The sequence below is a fragment of the Solanum stenotomum genome, chromosome 7, assembly GCF_019186545.1.
Source record: "Solanum stenotomum isolate F172 chromosome 7, ASM1918654v1, whole genome shotgun sequence".
Classification (NCBI taxonomy): Eukaryota; Viridiplantae; Streptophyta; class Magnoliopsida; order Solanales; family Solanaceae; genus Solanum; species Solanum stenotomum.
Window position 1 is genome coordinate 53,059,797 of NC_064288.1, and position 13,206 is coordinate 53,073,002.

Below are 13,206 nucleotides of genomic sequence, written 5' to 3' on the forward strand. Positions count from 1 at the left end.
GATCTAGACTGTCGTCTACTATGATCTAATACACAGTTATTATTGTATATTCACGTAAAAATCTTTATAAACTTCCAAGTTGTGTATCCAACTTGTAAAGAAGAACTGATATGCATTGCTATCAACTACATATCCATAATCCGCATTGTACACTCTTCAATAAATTACAAACAGCAGCTGTATCCCTCTACCATGGTAAAATTTCCATGGTAACAGCTAAGGATTGGGGGTGGGGATACTGTTCAAGTTGCTGCTGCATATGTAGGGAAAACCTTCCGAATGAACTCTAAGAACCTCTCCGAGTAATACGTTGGGTCAACAGCAGAAATGGAAACGGAATCAAACTGAATCGATTTGTATGCATGTTCTAACTTCTTGCTCATGTTGTACTCTTGCAATATGTCAATTATCCCGAGGTATAACACAACGTCATATACTTCGTGGAACACCTGTGTTTGACCTTCTTTTGGTATGTACTCCGCCCTTGCTGGCATATTCACCCCAAGCTGAATCTGCAATCTGCTTGACGCACAAAGAGATGAAGTTAGGCATGTAAAATTGTCAACACCAAAAGATCAACTAAAATTTTGTAGATAATACAACAGTGGTAGCTAAAGTCTTCATTCCTTCTGAAATATATATTTATATCATTTCCTGAACTCGTGAGCAAAGTTAAGCGAAAGAAAGCAAGACTAGACGCGCGAAGGCACAGAGGCTTTCGTGCAGCATCTCTAGCAATTGAAAGGAGGCGTAAACAAGTTGATGGATTTCACCAATCCCAATTGTCATGTGTGTTCTTCTGTTTGGTGTTTTAAGTGCAAGAAACTCTTAAAAGGTCTTGTCATCAAGGTTAACATGTCATATATAATGAACCAAAATGTCATTTAATCTTATGGTCTTAAGGTCTTAAACAGGCATGTGGAAATTTAGAATTGAAGAGTTGCCAAAAAAGGAAAGAGACATTCTTTATGAAACGGACTAAAACGGAAAGTAAGACAAACAAATTGAAACGGAGGGAGTAATACATCCCAGTGTCTCACTGTGACTACAAGGGTGCTACAATTTAAAGAAAATACTAATGTCAAGCCTAGCGAAAAATTACCTTGCTGTCCCGGGGAGGAGGAGGTCCACTTCCGCATCACCAGTAGCTGATGATGCTCGTAATCGGCTGCCTCTGACATGAGGACCCACAACGACACTATCATCACTTCCACGTGGGACCAAAACAAGGCCCTGGGGTGATATTTCATCCTCCAGAGACTCTGAAGTAGGAAAACAAAAAAACAATAGTTTATAAGTCATAAATCCAAGAAAAAAATAAGATATATATAAATGTATTTTTTTACGAGATTACTAAATTATACTCCCTGAGTTTCAATTTAAGTGTCTTACTTTACCTACCTACATATATATGACGAGATTCGACTTTATTATGAACCATCAATAAACTGAAAAGCCACCAGCTATCAGGTCATACTTCTTTTGTCCTAGTGTTAAGTCTTAAAAAAGTTCTCCCTCCATTTCAATTTGTTTGTCTGGTTTTGACTTGACACGAAAGTTAAGAAAGTAAATAAAACTTTTGAATGTTGTGGTCTTAAATTAAAGATACACATAATATACCAAAATGTCTGTTAATTTTGTGGTCTTATAAACATGTATGTGGAAAGTTAAAACAAAGAAATAGTTAAAATTAAGAAATTAACAGAAAGGGAAAGAGACATTCGTGTTGAAACAAACTAAAAGGAAAGTAAGACAAACCAATTGAAACAGATGCGGATATTTTTTGTATTCAGAGACAAACCTTCTTCTGCAACAATTTCTAATCCATCTGCCGTGGTGCGTCCACTGCACGACATGAGAGATTGTAGGTGTTGAGGTGCTCTATAATGAACACCTAACAAGAGGCTGTAATCCATAATGTTCTCTTCCTCCAAGAATTTACTGTCAATTTCGATCTGCCTGTACAAACAAACGGTTGTGTTGAAGATATAATTCAAGTAAATAAGAGCGTACTCCAACAGCTTAAGCTATAAGAGTGTACTCACTCTAATAGCTTAAGTTTTTAGATGAGATGGTCACATATTTCAACATTGTATTAGCAGACAGAGGCCCTGCTTTCAAGTCTCACCACCATGGCACCACCCATATAAAAAAGAATTTCCACATGATTGGCTGATGAAAAACGAAACTCGCTCGCACATGAAGCAGCATGTTGGATATAATTAGGTAAATATAAGTGTACTCTCTCTAACAACTTGACTTTTAAATGAGATAGGTTATACAAATTCCAACAGGTAGCGAGTTATTACCTCAATAATTTACATAGATCTTAAAGAACTCTAGTGTGATTTCGCTGACCATCAATCGTTAAAAGAAAGAGTTAAGGTTGCTTTCAGTTACGGAAACACATAATACCGAGGTGCAAAAGAGAAATGTTGCCACGAACCAACAACTTTAAACTGTCATATCTTATGAAACTTAGAAAAAAATACTTGAAACTCGTCCTACCAACCAAAAAATATAGTGAAACAGAACAAGGAGGGCTACCATTTCTTTGCAAGTACATCATACGACTTCAACAGCTTCCACCAGACCATTACAATCAAGGGCAAATCTTTAGGCTAAAATATGAGGCACATGAACCTGCGATCTCTCCGTAAAACTAGGTCATATAAGTATATATTTTCTAAAATTGGTATAATATTATCTGTTGGCACTCATGCTACAAGAAGGTTAAATGGTACACTTGGTTGAATGTTGACTTATTTACCTAGAGGACTAGGGATTAATACCCACTTACTATTTACCTTTGGATATTTACTACACACTTAAGTAAGAACAGCAACTGAAAAGTAACAAATGTAGGTACATTAGAGAAAATTAGAATATTTAATAAAAAGTCACTTACCTTAATAAAGCTTCGCGCCAAGAAGGCTCTAGATAAAAGCAGTAGTTCAAATCTAGATCCTTCAGTATAGTGTTTTCATCAATTTCAACCTTGTCAGCAGATCGTCCTAGTGAAGAACCTTTAAGATCAAATCTTCGGTGGATTCTCAACTCCGTACAAAACATATTTCCCATTACTACAAAGCGGAACTGCAAGAACATCACAAAATTATTAGTCTTATGTATATAAAACGTCACAAGTGTTTGTTATACGTTTTCCTCGCTGGAGGAAAAATATACTTTTACTTGACAAGGTACCCCCCCCCCCCACACCCCCACCTTCAGACCTTCTAAATCAAACTCACTATAATAATCTATTAAAATATTTTAATCTTATAACCACAGGTCAAATTGGATCTATTTTATTGGGATGGAGGGAGATGCATCAACATTCAATCAAACCTTCCAAATCACATATGTCTAGACCTATATGAATTGTAGTGCAAGACATGTGAGGTTCTTCCAGTGGAAAGAGCACTCCATATCCAACCAAGAGGTAAGGAGTTCAAGTCACGACAGGAGCATATTGGACAAGGTTCACTGTTCACTCCTACGTGGGGAATATTTGGCAAGTGGAATTTACCATAACAATTAATTATTCCCTCCATTTTTAATTTGTTTGTTTGATTTTGACTTGGTTTGGAGTTTAAAAAAGTAAAGAAGACTTGAATCTTGTGGTCTTAAACTAAAGATATGTAGAATGTACCAAAATATCCTTTAATCTTGTGGCCTTAAAAATGTCATGTGGAAAGTTGAAATTAAAGATTTGCTAAAAAAGGAAAGAGACATTCTTTTTGAAACAGACTAAGCAGGAAAATAAGACAAACAGGAGTATTAAAGATAGTAGAGTAATTAGAATCTAAACAGCTTTCGCATGTCGCAAGATAACACAAGTTTTTTTTTTATATTATTTCATTCTTAACGCAATATTAACAAAAGTATATAGAAATAATACAATTAACTTTAATTATATGCAGATCAAAATCTACAAGTATGTTACCTTTTGTCCACTGGAAGGTTTTATCCTGTGAAGTCCAAAAAATTTAGTGATGAGAGTATTCTCATATGTCTTGACATGGCGATGATAATTCGGAAGCATCCGCAGCAAAACCTATATGTGAGATCAATGGTCATGATGCTCTCTTTTCATACCTAACTAATCGTAAGAGGAACTCCAATAAAACAGTTAAACAGGCAAATCTTTAAAAGAGACATCTGCAAAGATCTCCCAAAACTTAGCTGACATTAAAAAAATGAGCAGCTTTCACAAGTATGAAGCCTTACAACAATAAGGGGGAAACCCAACTGGAATGAATTTGATGGGTCAGAAGCATTTCAAGGGGTATGTGGAAGAACTTTAAGCAAAGTAATGAGACAGGTAATATTAAGCAAGAGAAAGTATTCTGAATAGCCCTGTCTGCTTCTCTTTTTTATACATGCAAAGTTTATGCAAAAGATCTTTTGTCTGCCAGATGCTGCAGCTTTACAACAACAACATATCCAGTGTAGTCCCACAAAGTGAGGTCTGGGGAGGGAGAGTGTATGCAGACATTACCTCTACCTTAGAGGTAGAGAGGTTGTTTCCGATAGACCCGAGACTAGAGGAAAAACAATCCAAAACACTCCACAAAAAGAAGTAACCAAAGAGAAAGCATAACAAAACATTCTGAACAGTAACTACATCAAAATGATAATCGAAGTATAAGAAACAGCAAATAGTAACAGAAATTGAAGTACATGATGTTGCTGCTCTCACAATCATAATTTCCCAAGTGCAGAAGATCACTTGTGGCCCAGAAGAGCTATGTATATACATCCTAAGTGTTGCCTGCGAGGATACTGTGCTATCATCTAACCATAAAATCTAGGTGATAGCGAAACAATTACCCTGAAACAATCAAGATAGCCAAACACTGTCTTTGAATCAATGATTTCCTAATTCCTCTGGTTGCGCCTTTGATGATATTTCACTTACTTCACATACAGAAAAAACGACTTCTTAAGATATCACTCCTTTTCCAACTTATTATAGCACTGTGATTTTTCATTTTCTATTTTTCCCAGCTAGACAGATAAAAATTTTCTGATAAAAGTGATTTGTCACAGCGATAGGTTTAAGTCAAGATTACACACCTTAACTTCAGATTTACGTAATGTCTTAATCATGAAACGGTCATCTTGAGACAGGAAAAATACACTGCCACTTTTTCCAGGAGAAGAAAGCTCTCTAAGGGCATCATTTCCACAAATTGACATCATGTAATCAGCAGCATCAATCTTAAACATCTCCCTCAGATTCCTACAAGAAATAAGTCCATTTTAGTTCCTACACGTACACATATAGAAAAACAGAAAGCCTAACAAACTAGTTTTGACTTCTAATAATACATCAACAGTAACAAGAAAAAGCATCTAGGGAGGGATACAAGGAAGCTCCTCTACTTGACGAAGAAAAACATCTGCAGGAGGGACACGAGCTGCTTTGGTCGGGCATGCATGCCCCAGCGCAAGACCAGCCTCCACAAAATCTCAAATATGATAACCGGAATAAAACCATATAGAGGTTCTAATTATACAGCTTAAGCAAAGAAGATAACATGAAGCCATTTAGTTTCTATGCGAGTGTAGCATATCCAAAATGCTGATAAGTTAGTGAGATGCCTCAGAAAACACCAAGAAATAGCATTATTGCTACAGAAGAACATCTATTTCTACAAAAATAAGCGACATTCACACATCTGACATGCAATAGAGATATCTAAGGAAGATAAACAAATAAAAGCAAAAAAAACAAAAAAAAAACATGCATTATGAATCTTAATTGAAACCAAATCTAACCCGAAAAAATCCAATATGCATGCAGCTGCTTAGAGTTTTTCGACCATTGTTAGATAAAAGATAGCAAACCACCAACCTGAAGACCATTGGGCAATAATCTTTCCACTTGAAATCTTCAGACTGATGTGTAGGTGTCAACTGAGATCCTCCTTTTGGAAAATACATCCAAAAGCTAGCACGCAGACCAAAATCTGAATTTCGTATATCTCGTCTATGTATAGGTGTAATTTTCCCCACAGTGTATCTGGTCACATTTCAACTGGTCACACGTTTGATATATGATAAAAAGGAGCAACGAAATCATGCTGCAAATGATTGCCTCCCTCAAGAAGGATGATGAATTGAGTATGAAATATCAAATTAAATAAGGCAACATATCCATGGATTTCTGTGTGCCTAACTGAACATATCTTTTTACATCCAAGTTAAATATTTAGTGGATTGTAGAATAGCCTCTATAGCAATCTCAGAGTGATGGAGGAGCAGGAATGGGGAGAAGAAAATTAAAACTATCTCGGTGATTAATTTCATGTGAAAAAAAGAATTCATATTTGCACATGAGATCCTCATTCAATGCTATTCCCACTTCAGGAGTCAAGAAAATCTCAGAGTAGGTTGTGTAAGATACTAGTAAGGTTGATACTAACTCCACTTGGTCCAGGGATTTTCTAACTTCAGATTAATGTCATTGATTATCTGCCTCAGTATTGCTTCTGAAAACCCGATAACATATTTGTAGTTGTTAGAATGGTAGCTCTAAATATAACAGTTTTAGCATAGTAAACACCAGAGTATCATTTTTTCGTTATTTTCACTTTTTACACCCTTCAAACGTCAGACTTTGTAAACTTACATCTGAATTGGCCATCAAGAAGAACCAGAATTATCCAATTGATATTTCATGATTTCTTCCTTTGAACGCATTTATATACACACAACTATTGGTACCATAAAGATTTTCAGCAAGTACATCCATATTAAAGTTCTCAAATAGACGATGTCTTGAAGTTAGTAACTTCCTTTGACTTCCGATGCTATCCAGAGACATTCTCGTCCTCAAACTATGCATGGTGATACAAGAAAAGTAAGACTTATAGGAAAACTTTCTACGATTCTTCTATATGCACATAAAAAACTCGAATACCAATGTCCTTCCAGTCTTCTCTCTTTTCATTTTATCTAGAGAAAATAAAACATACCTAAAACAGCTTGCTAAATGCATTAAGTCTAGCAAAATAGTATGAATGATCTATACAAAAATAACACAATATTAAGTTCAGGGAACCAAGTGAATCAATGAAAAATGTAGACCCAAGAAAGACCAGCAATGAGAGAAATAATCTGTTAGAAAATTGAGGGAAAAAGAACTAGTTAAACATATCCCAACAAACACGGGCTATAAAGTCATCAGTAGCCACAAGTAGCGCACCTGATCCCAAGCTGCAGACTTAGCATTAAATCATAACTCCTGTGACCCTTTATGATTGCTTCACCTGGTCTCTTTAATTCCCTTACAAATCTCTTTTGCCTCCTTCTGGCTCTCCCGGATGGTGGTGAAAAACGCTCATTTAAGACAACCTCACTGATTAGGATGCCTTGCATGTACTCTCTTTCCAAAATTGGAGCACTCATAGCATCCTCCATGTCTCCATCTAAATTATGTCCGATAACTTTCTCAATGGCTACTTCAAGACTCCATCGTCTTTCCAGAGAAACATTTGTAGGTCGTGACTGCCCGAAATTTAACAGGTTTCTCTCTGGAAGTTTACCACTGACTTTGACATTTCCCATATCAACTGAAGCGGCATGATGGATATGGGAGACTTGACTTTGTTTTTTCATATCTGGCAGTAACCCTCGTTTTCTCAATGCATTGAGGTACAATTCTTGACCAGCCGTAAGCCTGCTACCACTAGGATAAAATGTTCCTTTTCCATCCTTTAGACTATGTGTCCATGTACCAATATAACAGCTACCATCACTCCACGTATACATACCGACGCCATCCATTGCACCATTTAACCAGCTCCCTTCATACGAATCTCCGTTAATCCAAGTGAGAGTTCCTTTCCCTGATATTTTCCCTCCTTTCATGTTTCCAAAGTAGACATTCCCGTTAGCCCATGTATACTTACCTGGTCCTTCAGGGGTTCCCTGCATCCAGGACCCTTCAAAAATATCCCCATTGGGATACATTTGATATCCTAAACCATGTTTAAGGTTCAACCGCCAGCGTCCCCTATAGGTCACTTTATCAGGTCCAATATATGTCCCCTCACCATGCATATAACCACCTGAAAATTCGCCATCATAAACAGCACCAGAAGGAAATTCTAGTTTCCCATGACCATGTGTTATCCCATGTCTCCACTCACCCACATACCGACAACCATCAGACCACCTATACTTTCCAGAACCTTCGGGTATGTTGCCCAGCAGGGACCCAGAATAGGATTCCCCATTTGGTAATAAGAGCTCCCCAACTCTAAAGTTGGTGGATTCAGAAGTAAGACAAACTTCACCATTAGCCAATTTAGTAATGTCGTTATTGTCATGAATTAATGAAGAATCAAGTGACTTTGTCCTATCCGATAAAGTAATCGTTCTTTCAATATTGTCGGCAATGGCCCCAAGACCAGACATGCATAATTCCAGAAAGTTTCAAGTTTATACTGGATAGGAAGGGGCCAAGAATTTCAGATAAGCTAAAGCACACATCCGGCTTTAAAAAAAAGTCCCTGCTTTGACCTGAAAATAGAAAAAACACAACAATTAACACCTACGTATAGCAAAATCAATCAACAGACACATTAACTAACTACAAGCGAAAGAATATTTACCCTGTTAGGTGTAAAAAATAATTACAAATGTTGAGACGACAATCTAGAATTCTCTGACACTACTAATAAAACAAGAATTAGCGACGGAATTTTTTTAGCTAAACAGCAAAATCCGTTGGTTATCCTATTTAGCAATGGGTCATCTGTATTTGCAATAATTGTTCATAAACTTAAGTAACATAAACTGCATGTTTGCCTTCCGATGTTAGTTGAACTTAATCTCTTATATGAACTCCAAACAACATTAATGAGCCAAATCTCCTACTAGATCAAAGATTATTGGTTACTAAGTATACAAAACACTCTATCTTTCCATCCTCGAGGACAAAAGCATAAGCACACACAAAATGAAAGAGGTGATGGTGAAAGAATATCGAAATGCTGAGGATTCTTAGACTCTATTGTTGTTATCTAATTCTATGAAATGCCAAAACAAAGGCCGTAAAAGGAATATTCACCAAGAAATGGATAAGATCTGTTTTAAGTGGGTTAGAGTACCACATTGATAGGGGAATGGACTGATTGTCTGCTTTTATAGACTTGGACAATCCTTCCCTTATGAGCTATCTTTTGGGGTTGAGTTAGACTCAACTGCCATATTACACGAACAAGTCATAATGACTTCAATAATGAAAGTCATAATGACTTCAATAATGAAAACAAGAAGAATAAGCATTTTCCAACACCATGACATCTCTTAAAATGTGTTTCCTTGATGACATATTAACATTGTACTAACTGAAAACATTAAATACAAATATCCAGAGGGCGGAGCTAGACTTTTGGTTACAGGTTCAGATGTAGCCCTGTATTTGTCTTAAGAAATCTATTGAATATATACAAATTTAGAACACAGTAATTTAAAAGAACTAGAATCCTGAACCCAACTTCAAATCCTGGCTCCGCCTCTACAAGTATCTTACCATTCAAGGTTAAGAACACGATGACTAAGTTAATTCCCATAGGCTCAAACAATTTATTCTAAATGCCCGTTTTGTCTTTTTAGCATTTATTGGCAAAAAAGATCAAATCTTTGTGAAAGAAATATGTAAAATCAAATCAATCTCTTTGCAATTCTCAGCACCATCAAGAAACTCAATTCAACTCTCTCTCTCTCTCTCTCTCTCTCGCAGTCATTCTTAGCTCCTAAATACAGCTACTACACAATTCGAAAATAATCTCACATCACAAACCACACCCTTTACTCAGAAACAATCCAACTTAGAATTGAGAATGAAACGAACACATTATTTCATACAAAATTTTGCAGATTCCAGCCCAGCTTCCGCACACCTCGACTAATTTCATGGGATATCTAACACCTCCTACCAACAACCGCTAATACATATCTTTGTCCACCAAAGCTAGGACATATGAGAAAAGACTATACAATTGGAAAATGATTTCACATCACAAAACCACACCCTTTACTCAGAAGCAATCCAACATACAATTGAGAATGAAAACAAACACATTAATTCAGACAAAATTTTGCATATTTTTCTTCTTTCTTTTCTATGACCCTAGTGTCCAAACCAGCTTTCACAAACCTCAACTAATTCACGGAATACCCGACACCTCCCATCAGCATCAAGTACCACGTAACTCTGTCCACCAAGGCCAAGACAAATGAAAAGTAATACAAAATTTTGCAGATATTGTTTTCTCTCTTTTTTATGACATAGTATCTGGCTAAGCTTTCGTACACCTCCACTAATTCACCAGATATCTGACACCCCACCAGCAACAATTACCACGTAACTCTATCCATCAAGGTCATAATAGATAGAAAGAAATCATTTAATGATTAAAATTTTGCAGATATTCCTGCTAAAGTTTCTGAATAAACCCATTTTTCTTGTTTTCTCCACCAAGCTGCAAAAATGTTGACTTCAATTCTTCACCACAAACACCAACACAAATAGTTGAATAACAAAAACCCCATTTCAAGAATACACAAAAGAAGCAAACTTTAAGCTCTATGAAACTATATTTCAAGAAAAATAAACAATAACCATACAAAAAACAGAAGCAGAAAAAGAACTAAAAAAATCACCTTTTTTCAAACTTGCTGATTTTTGCCTTTTTCTGATGACTTCTGCTCAACAAGAGAAAAAGTCTGAAGAAAAAATGATATGAAAATTGAAAAAAAAAAATGAGACAAATCCCAAGAAGAATAGAAAAGTATAGTGTACGAATTCAACAAATTATAAAAAGTTTTTTGAAATTTTTACTTGTATAAGAAAATATTATGTTAAAATATTTTCAAGAAAACGATTAGATTACGATATGTTTTTTTTTAATTAAAACTTATAAAATACTACTTGTGAAATCTAAGAAATATAAATAGCTTGTCATTTTCAAGCTTGATATATAATAAACCACCGCAAGGGATGTATAAAGACATTTATACCCTTGCAAAAAGTCTTTTTAAATTTTTGATTATTTTTTTCTAAACCTAGGATAACTCGCAACCGCTACAACCTCTGCTACAGCCTCTGCCCTTCGGGTGCGCACTGGGTAAACCCTCCACTGTGTAATAATTTTTTTATTATATTTTGATAATTTTAGTGTGATGTAACTTATAAAGTTATTGTCATATAATTAAGTCGTACACTTTTAAATTGTGGAAATAATTTCTTACAAAAATGCAATAAAACTTTGTGGTCAGACATTTCTTCAGATCTCGCGAATAACAGGAGTTTAGTATATTAAATTGTCTTTTTTTTCCCGTAGTATTTATGCTGGATATTTTGTACTACAACTAATTTTACGAGGTTACCAAGATATGTATCAAATTCTAAACCATTCCATCACAATTCATATATGGACTCATTTGACAACTTTCTAAATTAAGTCATCAGACGGTTAAGAGCATTTTTTATTTATTTGTAACAAAATGATAAATGACTTAAACCCTATTAGAAGTTTACTAATTATGATTAAACTTAAGTGGAAACCCTACTAAAGTTTAGAATGCTAATTATGTTTAACCTTTATTTATGTGTGCTGTAATTTGCAAACAAATTTTATGTTATTTAGGCTCTTTAAAAATGCTATCACATTTGAAAATAACATATTTTTGAAGAATTCAACATACATTTATCGATATTTTGAAAAATACGAACAACCTAACTTAAATGTATTTAATGTTCCACTTACCTATATAATTAGTATTTATAATGACTAGTTGGATAATATGATTTTGTTTAAGTTAATTATTAAAAAATTAAACCATGTCACAGCTAAATTCTAGTCCACTGTTTTTCATAGTAACATCCCATTATGTAACAAAAATATTTTTAACAGAACCTGCCTAATTGTGGCTGTTGAAATGACACTAGACCCCACATTTGAAAGATAGTAATAATATATATAGTAATAAAAAATTAAGGTTATTAAAAGAGTTTTTTTTTTCTCTTTGATAAGCACTTGATTAAAATGTATTCACCCTTATTTTAGAATAAAATAATAACAAAGTTGGATATTATTTGGGTGATGAAATGATTGGAATTTCTTCTCCTCTTAATCAGAAATTTCGGATTCGAGCCTTTTAAAAAAATTATAGGAGTCTCCCCCAGAAAATGAATTTTGTTGTGAATTTGATGATCAAATTTTGATGCGAATATTAAATATTGAAAAAAAAATTTATTTAAAGAATAAATTTGGTCTTCTTGCTATAATATAGACAATTGGAATTCCATCATTAGAAGTAGAGTTTTTTTTATTTCAACACTTGTGGAAATAAGATATGATTAGTTAGTTAGGTGAATGCATTATCATTATTATGCACTAGACAAGAATTTTAAAGTTTATCTCAGTTTTTTTTACCTAAATACTTTAATAATTAATATGGAATTTTAGAGAGAAGGAAGTCAAGGGCAATTTTGGAATTTGAGTAGGTAAGTATATGATGTTTACCTAAATATTTTCTATTAACAACTAATATAGGGCCACCAAGCAACTTTACATTGGGGAAAAAAATAAACCTAGATATTCGGCATAGGTAAATGTGGAATATTATTTTATCACACCACCAAAGGTTGTGCCACTAGAACAATAAGTATTTCTCCATTGTTTCGAGTTTGAACTCTAAATATAAAATTATTTTTAATAGAGAATTGGCGCAAAGCTAGATAAGGACAAGGAAATTCATTCGAACCTCATTCGACAAAAAGTTATATTATTTATATATGGTTAAAATTATTCTTTTATGCATATATAATAGATATTGAACCCTCTTTGACTTTTTCGTATGTTCAATTTTCATATTTTCTACCCTCTTAATAAAAATTCTAGCACCGCCACTAATAAAGAGTGTTTTTTCCTAATGTGAAACTTTTCTGCAGAAATCCAGAACAGTAAAGTCGCAAAATGAATAATTGACACCGGGTAAGAAATTGGCTTCACCATATAGCTAATAATTGATGTGATATGGTGAAAATATCGAATAAGTTTTTACTCTAAAAATCGATGAAATCATAAGAATTGAGTGTTCGATTTTTATTTTATTTTGTCACTTAGACATAGTTAGTGCATGAAATTATAGTAAATTTTACTAACATACTAAAAGTTTTTAAAT

The 13,206-nt window shown here is 34.5% G+C and overlaps 1 protein-coding gene across 2 annotated transcripts; it reads right to left on the bottom strand.

The window, feature by feature from the left end:
• Positions 1–88: 88 nt before the first annotated feature.
• LOC125871839 (phosphatidylinositol 4-phosphate 5-kinase 9-like) lies at positions 89–10,829 on the bottom strand. 2 transcript variants are annotated; one of them, XM_049552521.1, is made up of 9 exons: positions 10,681–10,829; positions 7,214–8,532; positions 5,861–6,028; positions 5,080–5,245; positions 3,947–4,057; positions 2,909–3,096; positions 1,802–1,959; positions 1,103–1,262; positions 89–522 (listed from the first exon to the last, which is right to left on the bottom strand). In XM_049552521.1, exons 2-9 carry the CDS (start codon positions 8,425–8,427, stop codon positions 243–245), a joined length of 2,445 nt encoding a protein of 814 aa, XP_049408478.1. In that variant the 5' UTR covers positions 8,428–8,532; positions 10,681–10,829; the 3' UTR covers positions 89–242. The 2 variants fall into 2 exon arrangements, with proteins under 2 accessions (XP_049408478.1, XP_049408479.1); XM_049552522.1 differs by lacking the exon at positions 10,681–10,829 and having other exon boundaries at positions 89–519.
• Between the last annotated feature and the right edge of the window lie 2,377 nt (positions 10,830–13,206).

Bases quoted from the DNA above. Each gene is read 5' to 3' on its own strand.
- LOC125871839 (XM_049552521.1), bottom strand. From the start codon at position 8,427: ATGTCTGGTCTTGGGGCCATTGCCGACAATATTGAAAGAACGATTACT. The intron at 5,246-5,860 runs GTTGGTGGTTTG...TATTTCTTGTAG, and splicing joins TATTGCCCAATGGTCTTCAG to GAATCTGAGGGAGATGTTTA. The intron at 523-1,102 runs GTAATTTTTCGC...TTGTGCGTCAAG, and splicing joins CTCCTCCCCGGGACAGCAAG to CAGATTGCAGATTCAGCTTG.